Source organism: Cynoglossus semilaevis, unplaced genomic scaffold (genome assembly GCF_000523025.1).
Source record: "Cynoglossus semilaevis isolate Cse_v1.0 unplaced genomic scaffold, Cse_v1.0 scaffold279, whole genome shotgun sequence".
NCBI lineage: Eukaryota > Metazoa > Chordata > Actinopteri > Pleuronectiformes > Cynoglossidae > Cynoglossus > Cynoglossus semilaevis.
This window is the reverse complement of record NW_007585123.1, coordinates 13,050-36,399: the sequence shown is the minus strand read 5'-3', so window position 1 is coordinate 36,399 and position 23,350 is coordinate 13,050. Positions and strand designations below refer to the sequence as shown.

General features: G+C 37.7%; 2 protein-coding genes across 2 annotated transcripts; both read left to right on the top strand.

Moving 5' to 3' along the window:
* The first annotated feature begins 6 nt into the window (after positions 1-6).
* On the top strand, positions 7-14,770 carry LOC103398708 (guanine nucleotide-binding protein G(q) subunit alpha). The gene is made up of 7 exons (XM_008337416.3): positions 7-595; positions 6,553-6,737; positions 11,100-11,254; positions 11,466-11,594; positions 11,991-12,120; positions 12,495-12,648; positions 13,518-14,770. Exons 1-7 carry the CDS (start codon positions 460-462, stop codon positions 13,706-13,708), a joined length of 1,080 nt encoding a protein of 359 aa, XP_008335638.1. The 5' UTR covers positions 7-459; the 3' UTR covers positions 13,709-14,770.
* A 5,687-nt stretch (positions 14,771-20,457) lies between these two features.
* LOC103398707 (guanine nucleotide-binding protein subunit alpha-14-like) lies at positions 20,458-23,350 on the top strand. The gene is made up of 6 exons (XM_025053759.1): positions 20,458-20,724; positions 20,852-21,000; positions 21,753-21,881; positions 21,963-22,092; positions 22,176-22,329; positions 22,779-23,350. Exons 1-6 carry the CDS (start codon positions 20,578-20,580, stop codon positions 22,967-22,969), a joined length of 900 nt encoding a protein of 299 aa, XP_024909527.1. The 5' UTR covers positions 20,458-20,577; the 3' UTR covers positions 22,970-23,350.

The following is a 23,350-nucleotide window of genomic DNA, read 5'->3' as shown; positions in this document are numbered from 1 at the left end:
ATGTGTAATATTGAAGACTTTAAATAAGGTGCGGATGGCAGTGTCTAGCGAGATCAGTCAAAGCTGCAATATGATGTATCTTAAAGGGATCTGTTGATCATATTGAGAAGGGAAAAGCAGATTACAAATTAATTAAGATCGCACAGATATTCAGTCTCGAACTTTGTATTGAAGCCGCCCGGAAAGCGAACCGAACCAGGGAATGGGGGACAATAACATTCCCTACGTCTTATTTTCGTCTTTTCCGGCACAATCTGTGCGCTCTTCAAGCTCATTATAAGGGTGTCCACGCGTGTATTTCACCGCAAAGAGGCCTGTATGAGGACGTTTTTTCACATCCAGAGTCCTCCGTGTGTGTTGCCTTATTATACTCCCGCAAATCTGATATCTGGATGAATCACTAAGAAGGGAAAGGTGTGGAGTGTATGCTGATTTTTTTTTTTTAAGAAGAAGGAAAGAATGACCCTGGAATCCATAATGGCGTGTTGCCTGAGCGAGGAGGCGAAAGAAGCCAGGCGGATCAACGACGAGATCGAAAGGCAGCTCCGTCGGGATAAGAGGGACGCACGCCGGGAACTGAAGCTGTTGCTTCTCGGTAAGCTCGGTGGGGACAAACGCGGGGAGGAGGAGCAGGGCGGCAAACTCCAGGACATAGGAGAGGAGGGGATGGTAGCTGATTGAAGTTTGGGAGTGGGTGTTTGTTTGAGTGGAGTGCACAGATTGACAGGTTCAGCCTAGGAAGGAGATGTGATCTAGTTGGGCTTGTAACTGACTCCATGGTGTTGAAAAAAAGCAAAGAAAAAAAAAATACAGATTAAAAAAAAAACCCCAGATCAGAGTAAATAAAGTGGCAACAGACATTTACTACTCTGCATTTTGAGCTCTGTCTCGCCTAACCACAGGCTATGCAGCCCAGGCCTTGACGGGTCCATCCAGGTGGTGTGTCAAGTATTGAGTGGGCCAAAGTCTAGCATTTTATTAGGAGTTGCTGTATTGTCAGGGTTAGGTGCTAAGCTACAACACCTAGCCCTGACAATGATTATATCACATCTGTCCATCAATGAAGCAGTGTTGGCTGGTGAAGGTTTGTAAACCATTCCATGTTATTTGCATACATTTTTCAGTGGAAGAATCTTTCACATTATTGGCATGTGCATTTTGAGTCTAATTGAATGTATGTCATTTCATAACACAGATGCACACAGTCCATCTATCAAACATCACATACTTCTCATCTTGTTGAAGTGTGGTCAGAATACAAAATTGTATTTTTACATGCTTATGGAGTACATATGTTTTTTATATGTAATTCTGAAGTTGATGATGTGAATCAGCATCACTTTGCCAAGCACTGTCATCAAGAACTAGATCCAACAGTGCACATTAAATGTTGCTTTTTATCCCATTTGCTGTTTAATGTGCAACAAGCTTTAGATTTGAATAATGAAGTCGAACAAATGATGTGGATGGCCGAGAGTAATGACAGTTGGCTTGTATCAGGACAAATGTTGCACTTCCATGATGGCACTGACTTCAGTGATTTAACAATAAATAAGTTGTACATCTAGATGACTAAAAATACTTAATAGTAAGTACTAAAGACTCTATAATCACTGAAAACAGATCTTGACCTTTTTCATTACTAAGCTGTTTTGTTAATCTTGCATTTAGTTTTTTGTGAAACTGTCTGCATCATAGTTGTATACAAAGGGAAAGAAGTAGTTTATAGTCAGCCTTAAAGGCTATCATCTTATGTTGTCATCCCAATAATAAAATAATAATAGCTGTGATTTAGAAATGCAAGTATACATTCACAATGGACTCACAAATTGTTGGGTTACTTATGTATGTACAGTTCGCACAAACATACACCTCTTCAGACAAACAGAAATATATATTGTGATCCAAACATAAACAGTTTTGATTATCTAAATTATCCTATAGATGTAGCATCCTTTTCAACATCCTGATGGCACAAACAACACCTGGAGAGAGGATATATACAGTGCCTATCATAAGTATTCACCCCCTTGGATGTTTTACCCCTTTAGTGCTTTCATAAATCAATTATAGTCAATAAAATTTGGCTTTTTTTAATACAAAAATGTATTGGAAAAAACTCTTTAATGTCAAAGTGAAAACATATTTCTACAAAGTAATGTCAATGAAATAAAAATATATAAAGAAATATAATTGTTTGCATAATTAATCACCCCGGTTGGGAAATCTAAGATACCGGCATGCCATGCGTGACAATGTACTGTATATATGGTCAGTTTTTAATTAATGTAGGATACCTCAGTTAGACACAAGAGGGCACTGTTGTTGTTGTTCGAGTGTTGATAACAGTGTAGGGAGGTTCGTGAAGGGTAAATACGTGATATGATTGTTTTTTCTCTCTTTTTTCCCTTTAAGGGCTCCGTACGATTTTGCCAGTGTGTTGAGAAAATAATTACTAACAAAGAGATACTATCTAATATTATAGGGAAACTAACTGTTGAGAAACTGCCTCTTAATATTGAGAAACTATCCTCGTCACTATTATCATTTATATTTTGGAAAATACTGTATGATTTTTTTCCACACTGGTGTTAATTACTGTGCTTAGTAATCAATATTTTAAAGCACTAAAATATACATTAAATTAAAGTAATTGTATAAACTACTTTTGCGCTAAAGAAACGTTAAAAATTGGACGCAGTCACGTGATGTGGCAGCGGTTGTCGTTGCTGTGAATCTCAGTTGCTTCGCTTCTCCTACGCTACATGCGCAACGTTTCCTGTCAATTCTGCACTCATCTGTGGCAAGGACTGGATAGTTTTGTCATCACTTCAGTTTTCGTCACGCGGTCGTTCACAGATACTTTATCTGACCATGGGAAACAGAGACGACGAGTATGATTTCTTGTTTAAAGGTAGGGTGCATAAGTGTTTATAAATTACGCAGTTTATTGAAATATGTTTCTGGGAAATATCCAAAGCTCACACTAACGTTAGCAGGCTAAGGTTTAGCGTCGTCAGGTTATATCATTAGCTGGTGTCAATAAATAATGTTATTTAGCAGCTTACTAAAATACTATTTAGAATTAGATTTAACGAGCGTAACACTGGTTGTTTGAGGTGTTTGAGGTGAAACAGCATACATTTTGCATTACAAATGAAGGCACTTAGCCTCACATGCTAGTAGCTAAGTTAACGGGCGGAGCCGTTAGCTGCTCAAGAACTCGTAATTTCATAATCCTATACTGATCTGTTGGTCCGGTTAAATAATTTTATATTTCAACCTTTTCCCAGGGAGGTATATAACATTTTTCTAAATAATTGTTTCTTTTGATGCGGAAATGCCTCTGATAAATTATAACGAACTCGCATCTTAAAATCCATTTACTTCAAAACAACGTATCTCGTTCTACTGTAGACAGTGTTAAAATCTATGAGACGTTTTCTAGTTAGCCAATTAGAGAACTAAAATGTGCTGGATACATTTTAAATGTGTAGACAAATTGTCACAGATGAAAGTTGCTAAAAAGGGGGGTGTATATATATATATATATATATATATATATATATATATATATATATATATATCCTCTCTGTTCTTGAGCAGATGCATCAAAGATACCTTAAATACCTTAAAATGTGTCTATTTTTGCACCTTGACAATTTGGTTTTTCATTTTTAAATTGTTATTTTTCATTTTAAATGAGAAACAATTCCCTTTTGCCTGTATTTAAGTGTGTTGGAATTACTCCCCAAATTACAGGATTTGAATGAGCTGAATGTGACCTCTCTTTTTGAAAACAGACAAATACTAGTTTCATTGTCGCCTGTAATTTCTTTTAATACCTAATAGCTCAATCGTGCAAATGTCCACAGCAATCCTTTACTATTATTGCATACAGAATATTCAAGAATAGCATTTATCTTTAGCAGCAGCTGCTTATCAGTCGGCCCTATCTATATGGGCTATTACATTTCTGAGTGGTTATGTAGCAAGCCTCTAATGACTCTAATGACAATGATATGTGTACACTTAATGTCTTTGAATATGGAGACATTGAGAAGCTTCAGCGAGATCCATTACGCTGGAGAAAGAGAAATGTTTCCTGTAATGGTTTACCATGTATGATTCACTTGTAATGCAGCAACATTGTGAATTATTATTCATTTAAAAATGCAGTCCCATTTGTAAAACAATGAGAACTGTGGTGTTGGCGTAGTTTAGCATCAATAGGAAGTTGGTGATAATATGACCTTGCTGACACTCTTAGACCATCATGATGTGCAGTAGTAGACAAACACATACTACAGCATATGGCAAACTAAGTCATATCAGTGAGTCAAACATTATCTTCCAGGCAGCCTCTGAATCAATAAGGAGTTGTGTGTTTTCTTTGGTGCCCTTGTCTCATGTTGGATCAGTGGAACCACTCATACCACTTGTGGTCAAGTAAACTGAAGGGAGTTCTCAATATGTTTTGTACAGTTCCATTATCTCATGCACTTTTAGTGATAGCATTGATCCCGGAAATTTCTAAATGTTTGTTTACCGTAAATCATGAAAATAAACCTTTCTAGTTTCTAATTGTGTCTATGGAAAAGTAATCACTTCAAATGGCACCTCTGTAGAATGGCCGCAGTGCTGTGACCAAACTATTCAGTTTTGACAGCTCTTACGATATTCATTTGAAACGTGTCAATCTCAGCGTTACATATATTGCTTACCAAATACACTAATATCCATTCAAGTTTATTTTACTTTGCAAATGAGTCATAATGTTAAGGACAAATAAGAGGACCAAAAGCAGTGTTCATTGCTGACCAAAAAATCTCATACCCAGACTGGTCACCTCAGTATATAACTCCTGTGACTCACTCGCACCTATTATTATTGTCCTTGTATCATTATTATGAATTAATTATTAATAACTATTGGTTCTGAAATTGCAGTACAAAAAATTAACGTTCTAAAAAAAAAGCATGCATTGTAACACTGTCATTGCAGAAATTGTTTTCTCCTTTTTAGATACTAATGTGCACGTACCACCAGTTTAAAGATTTCACACCCAGCCATTTTTCCAGAAGCTAACAGGAACTAGAGCTAATGAATGAAAATGAGTCTGTTTTAGAACTTTTACCTTCTCACATAAATTCCCACAGTTTCAGTAATTAAAGAATAGAATACATTAGAAGAATATTATCAGTTTCTAAGGTAAAAAGGATGCAAAAAGAGAAAATACAGCAAAGAAGTGCCAATTCTATGGTCGACAGTTTGATTGTGCCATCGTTGCCATTAATTATAATTCTTTAACAGTCTTTTTCCCCTTAAAAAGCATATCCAAGCAGACCCTGCCGATTGACAACATCCTGTAACGGGGCTATAAACTGTTGTGACTACTGCACAGGAACTATAAACTGTATAAGGGAAATGCATTGACTCTTGCCCAAGAGTATTAGTAAAATCTCTAGTACACCCCCCGTCCACCCTCCCTCTCTCTCTCTTTCTCTCTTTCTCTCTGAATTAACTCACTCATCACGTACTGCTAAGCTTTTAGCAATTAATTCATTTCCCCTGTTCTCCTCTCATTCATTTTTTATAAAGATGTTGAAGCATACATCAGCATTTTTGTATCCTTTAACCCATTTGGAAAAAGGCAACTCAATGCATTTGATGCTGTGATGCATTTAAGGACTGAGGGATTGCCAAGTGTTCCAAAATGTACCTGATGGCTGAGCGGACAATAGTAAATTAAGAAGCCTTCCCCCATACCACATAATACATTTGATATAATATTGATATTCTATGCAGTGTATGCAGAGGGTAAGGGTTTATGCTTTACTTATGTTTTATCACAAAAGGAGAATGTTTGTAAATTTCACGCCATTAAACATCTGAGGACATGTTTGAAATTAATTTCACTTAATGGTATTAAGGACTTAGAAGAATCATCAAATCAAATCCGGTAAACTTTAGAGTTATCCAACAACTAAACTTCACGGTGTGCATTATTGTGTGTATATATATCGTTCGTTTGGTTCATTTGTATAGATTTAATTTGGAATTGTCCGTGCCAGGCTGCGCCCCCACCTGCAACATGTCCATGTCCCGCCCCCTACATTGGAACCATTGCCATAACCTCACATGTAAACCGTAAGTCCTCATGATTCCCTCCAGACTCACACAAGAATAAGACAATCAACATTATACTTAATGCATTAGGTAATGGCATCAGAAATGCTATGGCTGCTATACCTGCTGTGTGAACAGAGCCAACGTTTGCTCATGCATCGATGCGTTTTATATGCACATAAATATCAGTATTTAACGATGGGTGTTACAGTCCATCATACTAAATTGCAGTGGATGCCCAACAGTGCAATTCAGTATTACTGGTTACACACAAGGGAAGAGATGCATTAGTCATTAGCAGTAGTCGCTACATGCTGTGGTTCAGATTGTACTCACACAACTGTAGAAGTTAAATCAATAGTTTCTTGTGAATGTCTTTTTTGCTTATTCCTAAATTGTTGTCTTTCTTTGTGTTGTGGTCAGGCACTGGTGAGAGTGGAAAGAGCACATTCATTAAACAGATGAGGATCATCCACGGTACCGGTTACTCTGATGAGGACAAAAGAGGTTTCACCAAACTGGTCTACCAGAATATCTTTACTGCCATGCAGGCTATGATCAGAGCTGCAGAGACACTCAAGATCCCCTACAAATATGACCACAACAAGGTATATTGTTTTGTTTTTTTTCCTGTTACTCAAGGCTTGCTCAATTCCCTGGCACCACATCTGAATAGAATAGCATAGAATAGTCTTTATTGTCATTATGTTCAGTTAAAACATAACAAAATTGGCGAAGTCTTCTTCGCAGGTGTATCACAGATACATATATACAAACATTACTTTGTTGTAATGGTCACTTAAATAAACAACAAAACAACAAGCAGCAATCAGCACTACAACAACAACAACAGCAGCAAGAAATGTACTTTAAATATAAATAACAATGTAGATTTAAAAAATATAAGAGTTTAGTATTTGTAGTGAGGTTATTGCACAAGGTAGTGTGTTGTGGTGCGGTGAGAGGATGAGTTAGTGTGTGTGTCAGCCTGTTGGTCCGGGTTCTGATGCACCTGTAATGCCTGCCTGATGGCAACAGTTCAAGGAGATGGTGTGTGGGGTGGGATACATCCAGAGTAATCCACTCTGACCTGCTGAGGCATCGCAAGGTGTAGATGTCCTTCAGGGAGGGGAGGGGGCAGCCGATAATCCTCTATCTATCTTCACCACCCCCTGTAGCCTCCACCATTCTGCCTCAGTGCAGAGAGTGAACCACACCTAGACGTAAAGGGTAGACAAATCATTTGAGAAAAAAAATAGTGACAGACTGCAAAGTGGCAACAGCTTGCTCGTGCTGCTTCAGTTTAGTGTCTATCTCATTTGGAACAGACGCCTATAATCGTTTCCTGCCCTTTTTAGCACTTCCTCTAACACCACTTAACCCTCCTGTTGTCCTCGGGTCAAAATGACCCGCCACTGTGTTAAAAACCAAATACAAATTCCCTAACTGATATTTGAAATTTAATGACTTTTCCTAGATTGACCTCAACAAAAAGTGAATTGTTGCCTATATTCATGTTTCCATGTAAGCTGTACAAAAAAATGATGTTTTATTCTGTCTCAGATCAATCAATAGCAGACATAAACAAGACAAGACAGGTGGTCTTCTCGCAGACTGCACTGCCTGTGACCCGATCTGACCTAAATGTAACATAATGCCCCTTTGTCTGTGTGGACTCCCAGAGGCTATAAAGGTGCTACAGATGACACTACCCCGAATTCTCTCTGTGCTGAAGCCATAAGTGTGCATTATAACATTGAACAGGCTCTAGAGCTGATGTTTTCAGATGTCCAACTAGATAACCCTGATTCGGAAGAAGACGGGGAGGAATACAACCCAGAGCATGATGAATCATTTTCAGAAGAAGAAGAAAACCCCTGAAGCTGAGAGAGAGACTTTCCTTTCAAAAAATGTCAAAATAACATGGTCCTTGGCAGCATATGACAAACACGGCAGGGCGGCAAAACAAAAGGTCATGAGGATAACCGTAGGACCCACAAGATATGCCGTTTCTCATGTCCATGACATTGTCTCAACATTCTCCCTGTTCATCACACCAGCAATAGAAAGAACAATCCTGGAGATGACAAATCTGGAGGGTTTTTGCAAATATGGAGACAGCTGGAAAATGATAGATGAGACTGACCTGCATGCCTACTTAAGGCTGCTAATCTTAGAATTCAAAACTCCTTTTTGCACATTTCTATTCTTTCTTAAGCTATAGAAATACTATACAAATATTGCTTACCACTTGTACAGTAAACAACAATACAATTGATTGTGTCATAGCAATGAGTGATGTCTTGAATAAATTCTTTCTGCCAGGTAAAGAAGGAAAACTCAGGTATTCACACAATTTGTGGTGAATGACAAGTTGTTTCTTCAAGCAAAATAAGATTTGGTGTTTAAAATTCAATTAAGCTGCTTATATTGGGGGTTTAGTGAAGACGGGTATACAGAATATATGCAATCAAACCCCAAACCCATGTGTGCGTACTTGTGTATCATTCTCCATAAATATCACTCTAACATGTGTCTCTATCATTTTTTAATGTGCAGGAATCAACTTGTCCTGCATTTGTAGGATTTATCAGTTACTATCCATCTATTTTCTGTCAGTCACTAATGAAGGGAAGTTGTGCATGTGAGTCAGTTTCTTAACTCAAACCCATTGTGAACAGTGAGTAGGAACAACCAAAAGGGCAGCTGAGCAGGGGTTGAATTGATCAGGTTTTAGATGCAGTCTTAGAAAAGTGCTGACTGTAGGGACCGTATATTGTGTCCTTTTGGCTATAGCTTTAACACAGGCAGAAATGTTTCCCAGTCCTGATCAGTCAGAATGTTTGCCCATTTATTGTAGATCCACTCATTAATGAAAAACATTGAGGCCTGAACTCGTGAAAACAAATAAGCATAATTATATATATACTGTATGCAGTGTTGTGATAAATCCATTGGTTTCACTTCCAATCCCACAAACTGGTGCTGACATGTTAACAAAAGAGGAAACTTTTTCATTCAAGAACAATAGAAATTAAAACGCATGCCCTGCTCAGCAACACACTTTTTAAGATCCAGTAATCTGTCACCTGTTCAATATGCACTGTGTCAGATTAGGGATACTTTTTCAAATTGCAGCAATTTTATGTAAATTCATGCAACTGATATGTTGTCAGACTTGAATCACCATGATTAGTTAAAAACAGGGAATTTAACCACAGCATGCAACTTTGTTAAGTGTAAATGTAACATACATTGTTTTTGACATTTCGTGCAGTTATTGTATGTCTAAAAAAGGAAGTATTTTTGACATTTACTTTTACTATCATCTCATGGGAAGTGAAAATGAAAACTGTTGTTCCTGTTGGCTCTGTCTGTCTGGCATTTAGAAGTAAACACAGACGGCGTTTGAATCAAAGTCAATCAACTTGGCACTGGCATATAAATAACATCTCTTCAATGACATACGGTATAAATGATGTCTGTTCATAGTGTTGTGACAATACCATTTTTTACAAACTGATATTAGTACAGCAGGGAAATGCTTACAGTCAGACTTATATTATTTTCATTAACAGAAGGCCATTTCAATCCAAAATATGATTTTGTCTCTGAGTATCAGGCCACTGGATTGCCATGTTTTCAGATACAAATATGAGTATTTAAATGAAGTGTTTTATCAGTATTGCTGTGTCCCTAGTGCTAGATTTTTTACCATTCGGACTGAGCTGCTATCATCAGACCATCACTGTATATACTTTATATAGTATGTATCTCACAGTGAGGCCATATATTTCTGTCTACTACACCTAATTTCATACCCTTAATTAAGGTAATAGTTTTAGTTAACTAAATAATTTGAAGTAAAAATTATGACTTAGTTCGCACTGGTTACAAGTAGATCAGCACCACATGAGCTGTGGAAAATTATTTCACCTAAATGAACTGTAAACTATTATTGCATAAATGTTTCTTTGCTTGTCAAAGCGTGAAGGGCAGAACAATTTAATACTCTTTTGCTAGGTGGCAGCAGATGGCTATGAAAACTAAAAAGAAAAGATAGTTGAAGAAGATCTTTGTGAGTCTCTTTCTTTAATTCCTGCCAGTATATCAGTGTTGTCTTTAACTAAACAACCAATTTGAGGTAATTTAAACTAGAAGATTATTAGATTTCATTACATATACTTTTTGTGAGATTTTTCTGTGGTGATGTGCTACGGGATTGTTCCTGGTGATGTATGTACACTCTGTCACTCAGATGTACAGTACGTATATTTTATCAGCCTGAAAGTGGTTTATGTATTTGTTTGTGATTTTTGTACTCATAGCGACGAAAGTGATTCCATACACTGTGTCTACCATGTATATTTAATATAAATAAACCTTTATGGTTTAATTGTTGCAGCTTTCTACTTTGTATTAGCCTTGAAAAGTGTATTACTGCATGGAGAGTAGCTAAAAGTCTGCTAAAGCACTTGTGACGATATTTAAAATGATTTTTTTTAAAAGAGTTCAATCCTGAATAACATGTCACCTTCTTAGAAAATGCTTCAGGTTGTGGATCCACTACTTTCAGTCAGTGTTCTTTTAAGGCATGGAAAAGTGTGTCGACATCCCAGCACATATTGATCTCGTCCTGGGACACAACACTTTTAATGAGAATTCTGGAGTGGGAAAACTTCCCCCTTTAATAGGCCCAGTGGGATTTGAGCCTCAGATATTAGGTCCATGCTGAGCCTCAGGGTACAAATACATTTCAGGATTTAGGAAGTGTGCAAGATCAAAAATAAACCAGCGATAATTACGACTGTCCAATGTGCAATTTAGAGACTCTATTTAAAATTTGTTTGTAATGCTTTTTTTTAAAACTCTGTCATGTGATGTGCCTTTAGTTGCCCTCAGAGCCTGTTGTTGCTGAGCAGTGATGCCAGTTCTAGTAAGAGGTTTTACCTCCATCTTTATTCCACTAGGGTAATGCCAACATTGTGAGGGAGGTGGACGTTGAAAAAGTGACCATGTTTGAAAATCCATACGTAGATGCAATCAAGAGCTTATGGAACGACCCAGGCATCCAGGAGTGTTATGATCGAAGGAGAGAATATCAGCTATCAGATTCCACTAAGTAGTGAGTACACTGAAGAAAAAAGCACACTGACTCTTAATGCTGTATACACTCACACACCTTTGACTTTTGCATACTGGATACTGCATACTGGATACTGTAGTAGTGCTTTTTTTATTTTATATTATTATTTTATATTTATTATTTTTATTAAATATTATTATTTCTAGTGGCGCAGAATAACTTTAGTGTTTCTTTTCATCTCTTTCTGTAGTTATCTTAATGCATTGGACCGAATTTCGAACCCAGCCTACCTGCCTACCCAGCAGGACGTATTGAGGGTTCGAGTCCCAACAACAGGAATCATTGAATACCCCTTTGACCTGCAAAGTGTGATATTCAGGTGGTAGTCAATGTAACTGTGTGTGATAGAAAAAAGTTGAAATGGGTTGGATTGTTCTGTTAGTGTGTGGTCCAGCAGAGACCATGGAAGGACAAAAAAGGACTTTACTGCCTTTCTTAATTTTGCTGTTAGCAAGATAGTTGAGATTGGGTGGATGGATGAATGACTAGCCTGTCAGTCAAGAAAACAGTATTTCTTTTCCTTTTTACTGTTGCCAAGCAACTTAAGATTCTGCTGTAGAGATTGGATCAGTGCATGGTGAATGCATAGATGGACAAATGGATGGTTGGTTGGATGGATTGGCCCAGAGAAATTATCTGTGCCAATTATATGGCAACTCATCTCGAAACATTTCACTGAATGCTACCTCTCCCCTCACTGCCTCTGCCATGGCAGGATGGTGGATGTTGGGGGTCAGAGGTCGGAGAGGAGGAAGTGGATTCACTGCTTTGAGAACGTCACATCCATCATGTTCCTGGTAGCACTCAGCGAGTATGACCAAGTGTTGGTGGAATCAGACAACGAGGTGAATAAATATGTACATGTTTGTAATTCTGTGTTTGGAACATCACATGATAGGACTGTGTGATATCTGTTAATGTGATTGTCCTGATTTAAAATGATAGAAATGAGATCTCCACCCCCTGTGGTTTCCTGGGAAAGCATGTTGAAAATGATCAGCCAGATATAAAACTCCTGATGTCTCTCTGACATGGGCTGCTCTTCCCTAATTCTGTCTGCCCTCCCTATGATGCAGTTAAACTTTATTCAAATCTGATCTTAATGAGAATTAAACATGGTTTAGTTAAAAGGTCCATCCCCCCACCCCCCACCCACTCTTGTGTTTGTATCCTCACCTTAATTCCCTGTCTCTCCTCATTCTCACATCAATCTTTCCAGAACAGGATGGAAGAGAGCAAAGCTCTGTTTAGAACAATAATCACGTACCCCTGGTTCCAAAACTCCTCTGTAATTCTGTTCCTCAACAAGAAGGACCTGCTGGAGGAGAAGATCATGTACTCCCACCTGGTTGACTATTTCCCAGAGTACGACGGTGAGAGACCACATCATTACCACACAGACACACATATTTACTGTAGGCTACAATTAAAAGACTGATACTGTTGTTAGATCTACTGAAATAAGGTACAAATAAGACAAACGATTCCAACAGATTAAAGCAATGCTGACCTTTAAAAAAGTAGGAACAAAGTCTATCCTGCGGTCACAAATGCAGTTACTGCTCTGCATTACTGCACCCCATGTTGTTGTTTTAACACATGTTTACATCAAAACTGTCAAATTAATGTATTATGATTTTGCCAAATTATTCAGATTAGATTTTGTATCATATTGTAACACAAATTGACATGCACTGTATATCCAATAATTCCACTGTCATCAACTTAATGTTGCTTTAATACCCAGTCATTTTACACATTTGTGTAATTTAAACAGACTGCAAAGAATAGTTTAATTCCATTGAAGCACTACAGGGTTAAAAATCATCTCAATACCCAGCCTGTGTTTGTGAGGCTTCAACTTAAGGACACTAAGCTTGCATCAGACCAGTGTTGTTGAGAACAAGGACTTCATCAAAGTTTTAATTCCTATAACTCTCAATACATTCTACAAGCCACACAAATCACAATTAATAGTAATTATAACGTAATTATCATCATGATAAACCTGTGATTAGCCCAGCCAGCTATTAATCAGATCACATTTTTTATCATTTGAGTTTGAATTTTTAAGTTAATTTTACTCAAACCTATTTTTTGCACCTTTTTTTATCATCTTAAGAAGACATTTCCCTCTAAGACTAAATAAACTTATGATGTTACAGTGATGGTACATAGATCTAGGTGATTGTGATGGGACCGCTGCACTGTACTTTTTGACAGGTGTACTGTAATTCTCCAGGTCCTCAGAGAGACGCCCAGGCAGCACGAGAATTCATCCTGAAGATGTTTGTGGACCTGAATCCAGACAGTGACAAGATCATCTACTCTCACTTCACCTGTGCCACCGACACAGAGAACATCCGGTTCGTCTTCGCCGCTGTCAAAGACACCATCCTGCAGCTCAACCTGAAGGAGTACAACCTGGTGTAGAGCAAGGCGGGGCGGGGCTGCCAATCAATGGCCCTGCAAACACACACATCTGATATCTGAATTGAGCTCATGTCAAAACAGACACACGTGCATATGCTAATTTATTTGCCATTTGTTGATCTCTTGGTCCCTGAGTTGTGAGCAGAGGAAAACTCCTGCTCTTTGAAGATTTGATACAATGTTTTAAAGCAGGAGAGAAGGATATTTGGAAGGTTGTGGAAGGATTTGCTGTTTGTATGTTTGTATGAGAGCAATGACTTTTAGGCTTTGTGCATTGTGATGTTTTTCTGTTAAGGGTTTCTTTTTTTCTTTTTTTTTCAGAAAGAAAGAAACTTAGTGCACTGGAGGTCATGGGGGCTTTTTTGTCTCAGTCTGAATTAATGCAACATCCTTCCCTTCCTCTAACCTGCTTCTTTTATAAACGTATTTTTTTAATTTTTAATCATTCTCCCAACCCTCCTTTACCTTTATGATGTAAGAGATGTCTGATTAACAGCTTCCTTTTCCTCTTTAAATCTGATGAGAAAGTATGTTGAGTCGACATAAACTGTGATGTTTGCATTATTTCCTAATCTGTTACTGGTTGACTTAAATCATAATTACATTGCATTGACTTTGGTACCATCTTATAAGAAGGGCACGTGTGACCATGAAAAGACAAATTTTGGGAATATTTGCAGTGACCACTTTACACAACTGAGCTAATGGTGAAACTTGGATAGTTGGCCATAACAGAAGTTGAAATCCTGCCAAGGAGAAGCCCAGGAACCACAGCTTTCTCACATCAGGACAGAACTTCTTACAGAAGGAGGAGGAGGATTTATGCCACAAGTGTTTTATTCATTTCTGTTGGACTTGATTTCTATGCCACATTAACGCTTTTTTAACTATGGTAGTGTGTATATTTATTGCCAATGCCAAAACAAGTCATGGGCCCGGCTCCACTCTGTGCTGTATACTTCTGTGAAAGGAAGGAAAAGTGTTTAAGAGGACGGAGCAGGGTGATGAAGTATTAATCAAACAACAAAATGCAATTGATATCTTTAGGTTTTTCACCAAGTTGATGGTATTACACATACACACACACATTCCCACAGGTGTATTATGTGCTCTGCAGCAGTGGAGAGTATATGTGACCACTCCCTCAGTACCAGGGCAAAGTGTTGATTTTTTTTTCTACCAAAGAACACTTCTATAGAACATACACCTGTAATTTTACATTTATTGAGACAGTGCAATTATGAATGCTATTATATATATATATATGGCAGCATCTTTGTTGGCTTTGTAATCATTTCCTTTTTTGGCAGATTGAATGTGCCGTATGGAAAATATGTATCTATGTAATTGTACTGTGTCCAATGAAAAATTCATTTTTTTGAAGAAAAAATATGTTATTTACACATTTGTTTTTGTTGTTTCTTTTGAAAGAATGAATGTGAATGAAATCTTTAAAATATAAAATCCAGTATAAAGAGAACGAGCAGCACATTGTTTAGATTACCAAGAAAATATATATATTAATAAGTATACTTTACATGAGTAGTTTTTGTTCAGTCTCCGACTCTTTTCTGTGGTTCAGTGCCTGCAGCATCTATGTGGAAGAAGAGCGTTGACAATAGCTGCATGTTACACGTCACATCATTGAATATTCTTTACTTTATGAACTTATGCTAAGTGAATTTAAATCAGATCTGCTTTTAAAATAAAAAAGAAATAGTACTGGACCATCAGGTTTGTACCTCATTTCTACAAGGTAGGACCAAGAAAAAATAATTATGTAATCCATTTGGATGGAGTTATAATGGTACAATGTGCAGTCAACTGAACTACATTTACATACAATGTATGAAATACATACAGTACATTTCAATGCATCTATATTATTATATTATCCTTTTATTTTAATAATTCCCAAAATACATCTGTCCTATTTATCAAAAGGTTTCTCAAAGAAGACGTTTCACCTCTCATCCAAGAGGGTTCTTCAGTTCTAACTGGTGGTGGGGAGTACAGCAGATATATACTCTAGGTGACAAAGAAGAAAGCTACTTCAGCTCCACCCTTCTGGGTGGAGTCTTGGGTCAACTGGGAAAGTCGTGGAACAGTCGTTAGGAGTCTGAAGGGACGTTGCGATCCTGTGTTGGGCCATGTGCCATGTGTGTAGTGGTTGTTTAGTCTCAGGTCCGTACACCCCTCACTGCACTGAACGGCATAAACCACATTGTCCAGCTTGTTCCTTTGTGTCTTGTCTTTGGGATGAACCAGTTTTTGTCTCAGGGTGTTACCAGGTTTGAAGTGTACAAGGATCTGATGTTGGTTAAAGATCCTCCTAACTTTTTCTGAAACCCATGCGTGGAATGACGTTCTCCCTCCTGTTGTCCTCCCTCTCTGTTGGTCTCTTTTTGTTGGTTTTTAAAAAGGCTGGACTCCAGCCACATCAATTAATGGGCGTACCTTTATAAATGGTACCAGACACAGTGTCACATCAAACACACCTTCAGGATCTTAATCAAATGACCCTACACTGTACCTCGCCTCTGTCACTGTTGATACTTTACGACCCCTAGTGGAGACACGGAGACATGGCAGTGACTTCAGTGTGTTTCACGCCCTGATCTGTGCTGATGGCTACTTCCTTTTTTATCCTTGTTTCATTTGCAACTGGTGCTCCACCCTTCACTCCTCTCTTGTAATATAACCATGACTTTCGCTTAAGCACAGCTTCTCTGGATTCTTGACTTTACTGTCAGGATACTCTTTACCAGTAGAGATTACTGTAACGGTGCATATCTATTCTTATCCAGTTTAAGTTTGAATTTAGTGGAAGTTTTTAAGTTGTATTTAAGGATAACGTGTTGGAAAAAGTACATTTAAAGATGATTTCTATCCTCTTCCCTCTTGTGAACTTGTGAACTTGTGAACTTGTGAAGTGTGAGAGAGCCACAGACACACAGGACAGGTTCGGACCATAGTCTGGAGATTTGACAGGGTCAGCGTTGTCATCGGTCATGGCTGGATGTTGTGTGTCCGCTGAGGAGAGAGAGAACCAGAGGATCAGTGAGGAGATTGAGAGGCAGCTGCGCAGGGACAACTGTCCAAGTCACATCATCCCTGTCCTGGTAAGAGGACAATCATTTAGTTAAGTAAAGACCTCAGCGTTAATGAGTTAACGAACATATCTAACTGTGATGGAGTTTAGAGAATATATATATATTTATATATATATATATTTATATATATATATAAACTTTGGCATCAAGGCATTTTAACCATGAACAACTGTTTTTTGCCTTTACTGCTTCCTGACTACACCTTACGATTATCATGACTTTTGGCTCTGTACTGAATGTTATGTTATGTTATTAACTGTCTGTTGTATAGAACACACTTTTACACCTAAATATCAAAGGTTGACATGTTTTTTTAGTTTACCATAAAAAGGTCAGAACATTGACACCGCCGCACCCCGGAATTTTATAACCTTTCATATCTGGCATGTTAAAGAGTAAACATTATCATAGGTTTCCCTGACAGACAGATAAAGCTCAACTGGCATTAAACACCTCTCAGATTCTCTCTTTATTTTATTAGTAATCATTGTTTATTGCGTCATTTTCATTATCTTTAGAGTAATGGACAATAAGTGTGTGATTCTGACGATTTGTTCCTGAAACATGAGATGGAGATGTATTTTAACCTCTCACACCACTGCTGTGGACTCAAACAGTTGACAGACATGACAGTGACACAATGATGCAAGACATGACTTCTGTCAGAGAGCAGATATTTTTATATCTATCCTGTCTCCATGTTTCCTTTTCCCTTACGCATCTCTTCCCTTGCTGCAGATGTCCTGCATCTGCTCTGTGCACAGAGGTTTTAGACTAAAACAAATACACTGTAAATAAGATGAGAAATTTACTATTTGCATAGAGCATTATGGAGACAAAGACATGGGTTGACATGAGACCGTTGTCCAAGTATCTACTTTCTTTTAAATGTAAATATACTCAGAAACTAACATGGACTGTGACCTTAGCTACGCCATTGTTCTGTGAGACACTATAGATCAACCAACTCATTAGACTTACTGGATACTTCACGGAAACCTTAATAAAACAGCCACAGGTAGTGCTGTTGTCTGTCAACAACAGGAAGATGAAAACTTTAACGTCACATAAAGGCATCAGTGGTAGCAGATATCAACATTTTTTAATCTTCTCTATGCTAAAGTCGCACTTAATGAAATAAGAAATAATAATAATAAACATATTTTATTTATATTAAAGTAATCCACATTGTGTAACATACATCTCTGCTAAGTTAACATGAAATGTTCAGTAGGTTTTTGACTGGTACATTGTTTGTACCAAATTTTTTGCATCACAAATGGGCAGATCAAAAGTAGTCCTGTTACATATTTACAATTGCATTAGGGTTCAGCGTTCTGACATTGTTCTAATTTATTTATTTTTTTATTTTAAAAAGAAAAGTCAGAAAAAAGCCAGACCAGCAAAGACAGGACCAGGTTGTACATCTTGTTGCATAGAGGCATCTAAGACCTTTCCAGATAAATTCAGAAATTATATACAGTACAATGGAGTTTGTTTTAGTCTAAGACTAACAACTCAACAGCACCTGCCCCTGTCAGGGCCTCAGTCGGTGGCGTACTTCACACACATTACTGGCTGCTGCAGGCACGCAGAATGCAAAAATCATGCAAAGTCTTCCCAGAGCAGGGTATTAGCTGCAGTGTTGCCTCCACTGTTCTCTACGAGGGGGGCTTCTAGTAAAAGCAGGCGTCAGCTACCCACAGTGGTCAAACCAACGTGAATCAGACATCCCATGTCATTTGTTTTGAAAATTATTCCCAGCTCACTGTACGGTAAATGGTTAAAGCCTTGTGGATAAAGGAAATGCTTAACATCAGGTTCTAAAAGATGAACATAAACCACTGAACAGTGACTCCTGGAACTTTTTAAGGCAGGGCCAGAAATGAATTCAATTTGAATTAAAAATTTTGATTCTACCTCCTCAACAAATGTAGATTATACAGGTTTGGGTTTTAGGTTTATTTAGCTAATGTTACAATCACTTGTAATCTGCTTATTTGGTTAGCAAATTGGTGCTGAACATGACATTGTTTTGAAGAAACATACTTATACCAGCATTATGTCAATGGAAAACATATAATTAACTTCATGTTTTCCCATGTAGTCAAAAATGTTCAAGTTGCTAATAATTTAAAGGACACAATTAAGGGTGTTAAATTAAGAAGGTAAACAAAATATACCTGTCAAGGGACAAACAGTTAATAAGCATACATGTACTTTAAGGTTAGCCCATATAGCTAAATTGCCAAAGAGTAGTTTTGGATAATGAGAAAATGGTAATATTTAAAGAAGATGGACAAAAAAGCTAAAAAGGTAGCTCCCCACTAGTTAGCCAGAAATAACTGGTATTTATCAAAAACAACAATGCTAACCTAAAATGTAGCAGAACAGCTAATAGCGGGAATCCCTACATTTTATTAAAGGTTTTATTAAAGGTTATTTAAGATATTGGACATTTAGCTGAGCTGCTATCTATCTTTGACTGGAACATTACTGATTAAAGAGAGTAAATTGTGCCTTTATAGTAGTTGTCGTTTATAGTTTCATAGTTTTATGAAACTATGTTCCTGGTATAACTCTCAGTTATATCAGGAACAATAACAAGAGATGAAAACAAACTCTGGCTAATACATACAATAAAATAATATATAATAATAAAACAATAATGAACAAATATTAATAATACAAATGAAATTTTTACTGTGCTGTACAATAAAGTTCTTTGAGAAAGTGAAGAAAAGTAGACGCACCAGGACATGTCCTGTTCAACCTCCCCAGCCCTCATCCTCCACCTCCCCCTCAACTCCAAGAAACTTGACTTGTAAAGAAGATGCATTCAAATGCAGATGATTTGTCTAAGTCTTGTTTTTGAAGATGTAAAGACTCAAGTGTTCACACGATGCCATGTAAAACAGGAAACGGCTGCATCTGCAGGGACACACAGACACACGCCTGCCTACCTTACATCACTCATTCTCAAATACACACATGATGTCTTCCAATTATCAGGACTTTTAATAATTGGGAATTTGTTAAACAAATGAATTCAACTTCAGTGAATCAGGAAATTTAAAATGTTGACAGGATATAGGACACACTGTGTTCCTGTGTGTAGAATAAGTGTAAAATGTGTGGGATGTGTGTCTTTTATTAAGCACCAACTGAAACCAGAGCTGAAAGAGAGCTGCGATATTTTGTGTCAAAATAGTACAAATTCTAGTTCCGTTGTTTTAAAGAAAAGACATCTGGATGTGCCCAGACTTTTACAGATGTCTGTTTGGTAGTCAAATAACACATTCAAATGTTTAGCCCGCACTGACGATCACAGTACAATTGTCTGTTTAGTATTTGCTCCATGACAACAAGATGAAGAGCTATTCTATTCTATTTTATTCTATTCACAAATGCATTTCCCAAAAAGTACATGTAATGAAATACTCTGATCTTCAAGTTTCAATTTACTCACAATTGATTTATCAAGCATGAAACACAGGCCTGATTAGTTGAACATAATGCTGCATTACTCACAGGAATGTAGAAAGACAAACAGGAAGATCTTCTTCAGCAGCTCCGAGTTTCGCTTTCTTTTTTTCGGTTTTAACTTGTAATCTGCTTTCCTCTAGTGGCCTACCTGTCACAATACATTGACTAACAGATACAAATTATTTGCAGAATAAAAAATAGCAGTCTGAGTTGACATTGTTACATTCACCAGGTACTGGAGAAAGTGGGAAAAGTACCTTCATTAAACAGATGAGGATTATACACGGAGGAGGATACACAGCCGAAGACAAGATGAGCTATGTCAAACTGGTCTACCAGAACATCTACACGTCCATACAGTCCATGGTCCGAGCCATGGAGGCCCTGAACATAGCGTTCTCTGATCCTCAGAACAAGGTAGACACGGAAAAACAATTCAGACCAGAACCTGATCTTCTTCTGCCGAATCCAACCTCCATTAAAAACCATTTCCTTCTCGACTATCAGTAGTTAACCTTAACTTTATGGCTGTCTGTTTCTACAGCGTCATGCCAGCTCTGTCCTGGAGGTGGAGGTGGACAAGGTGGAGCAGTTGGACCATGCAGTGGCCATCAAGAGTCTGTGGTGTGATAGAGGAATACAGGAGTGCTACGACCGACGTAGGGAGTACCAACTCTCAGACTCCACTAAATAGTAAGTGTATATGTATGATACATGGGATGTCCAATAATATCAGCCCCATATTAGCATAATTATGTAACATCTGTAAGAATTGTTATCAGTTTTTCCTCTGAAAAAATGGCTGCATATGAAAGTGAAACCCACTAGATAGTAGCATTGCAGTTCATTTTACTAATCTATTTTAATAATCAGGGGACTGTATACAGAATGCTGGAGCCAGCAACTCACAGTGGTGCAGAGAAACACTGCTTTACCCCATCACCTTAGTGAGCAGGCAGCACTTAACTTCCTTTACCACCAGGCCCCGCTATATCAGTATCGGTTAACTGATTTCAGGATCGGATATCAAGAATTTGGACAATATCAACATATCCAATATCAGCAAAAGGTTAATATCGGACAACACTAATATGCGTATATACAATACTGTATCATCAGTAAACAATTGGGAAAATAAAGGGGATGAAATAAGTATTTATTCTTCATTTCACTGCTTTTCAAATATGGTTATCAAGTATTTGCTGAATGTTTTAAATAAAATTAAAACAGAATATATTTGTCTATGCTCATAAGTTATAGTTTAACCTTAAGCCCAGATTCAGACATTAAAGTTCATGCACTTGTGTGCTCACCTTGGGTATTTACATTAATACATTAATGTAAATACATTAATAAGACATTATTACAGAGCAATCTTCTCCACTGTCCTTCAAATAAAAAAAAGAAATGATAAAATTAATTTAATTTTTTTTTTTTCTCTGCAGTTATCTCACAGACTTGGAACGGATTTCACAGCCTTCTTACGTTCCTGACCTTCAGGACATCCTCAGGGTACGAGTGCCCACTACAGGAATCATTGAATATCCCTTTGACATGGAGAACGTCATCTTCAGGTGAGACCATCAAATCACAGAGAGCTTAGTGTAGGTGTGGAATGGTTCTTTTCTGATTATGATGGGCGGCTTGCGTGGCAGAATGGTGGATGTTGGAGGTCAGAGGTCAGAGAGAAGGAAGTGGATCCACTGCTTTGAGAACGTCACCTCCATTATCTTCCTGGTGGCGCTCAGTGAGTATGACCAGGTCCTGGCCGAGTGTGATAACGAGGTGAGAGTTGTACTTGGGCAGTTCGGTGTCCTGTAGAACATTTCCAGAACTTTTTTTCTATAATATTTAAACGCTTCTTTCAGAACCGTATGGAGGAGAGCAAAGCTCTGTTTAAAACCATCATCACTTACCCCTGGTTTCAGCGTTCCTCCGTCATACTGTTCCTCAACAAGACCGACATTCTGAACGAGAAGATCATGTACTCGCACGTAGCCAACTACTTCCCAGAATTCACAGGTCAGTTTGTCTTCTACAGTGATTTTTGTTCTCTGTTTCTCCTCTGTCTTCTTCTTCTGCTACATTTACTCTTGTGGTGCTTGTTTTTCATATTCTGATCTACTTTGTTGGACTTCCTTTCCTCTTTTTTGCCTTCCTTACCTTTTTCTCATTTTTGTTCCTGTTTCTTCTTCTTCTTGTACTACTACTTTTCTTCTGCACCAATGTTTGTCTGCAGCGCCCCCACTTCATAGATAGGATTATTGAAAATCAAATCCCAAGTCAGTGCAGTCTCACCACTGTGGGACAAATAAAGAAAATATTAAAATTGAAATATGTATTTTTGCCAGCCCTGCAATAACTTACAGCTACCTATAGGGGAAGTAGACTGTAGACTCTTGACTGTAGATGCTGTCATTAAATCATCACCTACAAATGCTTGAGCCTAAACCTTTGAGCCTGAATTTCAGGACCTCAGCAGGATGCTGGAGCAGCTCAGGAATTCATGCTGAAAATGTACAAAGAACAAAACCCTGACAAGGACAAGACGTTGTACCATCACTTCACCTGTGCCACAGACACGGAAAATATCCGCTTCGTCTTTGTGGCGGTTAAAGACACCATCCTCAGACACAACCTGAAGGAGTTCAACCTGGTGTAAAGAGAGGAAGGACAACAGAGGAGAGACCTGAGTCTACAGGAGCTCAGAAGGGAAATAGAAAACACCATTAAAATAATATATTTTTAGGTCAAAATGTTTTCATTTCATAGAGAATTTATTCTGTTTACGTGTACAAATTGACTCTAGTGTAAAACAGCTGTAGACAACATGTTACTGTAGAGTGGAGAATGTGAATACTACTAGTTTTATCAATAAAGTGTGGACTATTTATTTATTAGATTCACAAACTACAATGCCTGAAAAGTTGACTAAAAGTTAAAACTCCAGCTAAAACTAAAGTCTGTAATGTGTGGAATTATTCATTAAATTAAATTTGTTTGTCAGACAGAAAACAAAATAAAGAATTCAAGTTACTGCACT

Bases quoted from the DNA above. Each gene is read 5' to 3' on its own strand.
- LOC103398708 (XM_008337416.3), top strand. From the start codon at position 460: ATGACCCTGGAATCCATAATGGCGTGTTGCCTGAGCGAGGAGGCGAAA. The intron at 11,255-11,465 runs GTGAGTACACTG...CTCTTTCTGTAG, and splicing joins CTATCAGATTCCACTAAGTA to TTATCTTAATGCATTGGACC. The intron at 12,649-13,517 runs GTGAGAGACCAC...GTAATTCTCCAG, and splicing joins CTATTTCCCAGAGTACGACG to GTCCTCAGAGAGACGCCCAG.
- LOC103398707 (XM_025053759.1), top strand. From the start codon at position 20,578: ATGAGGATTATACACGGAGGAGGATACACAGCCGAAGACAAGATGAGC. The intron at 21,001-21,752 runs GTAAGTGTATAT...TTTTCTCTGCAG, and splicing joins CTCTCAGACTCCACTAAATA to TTATCTCACAGACTTGGAAC. The intron at 22,093-22,175 runs GTGAGAGTTGTA...CGCTTCTTTCAG, and splicing joins TGGCCGAGTGTGATAACGAG to AACCGTATGGAGGAGAGCAA.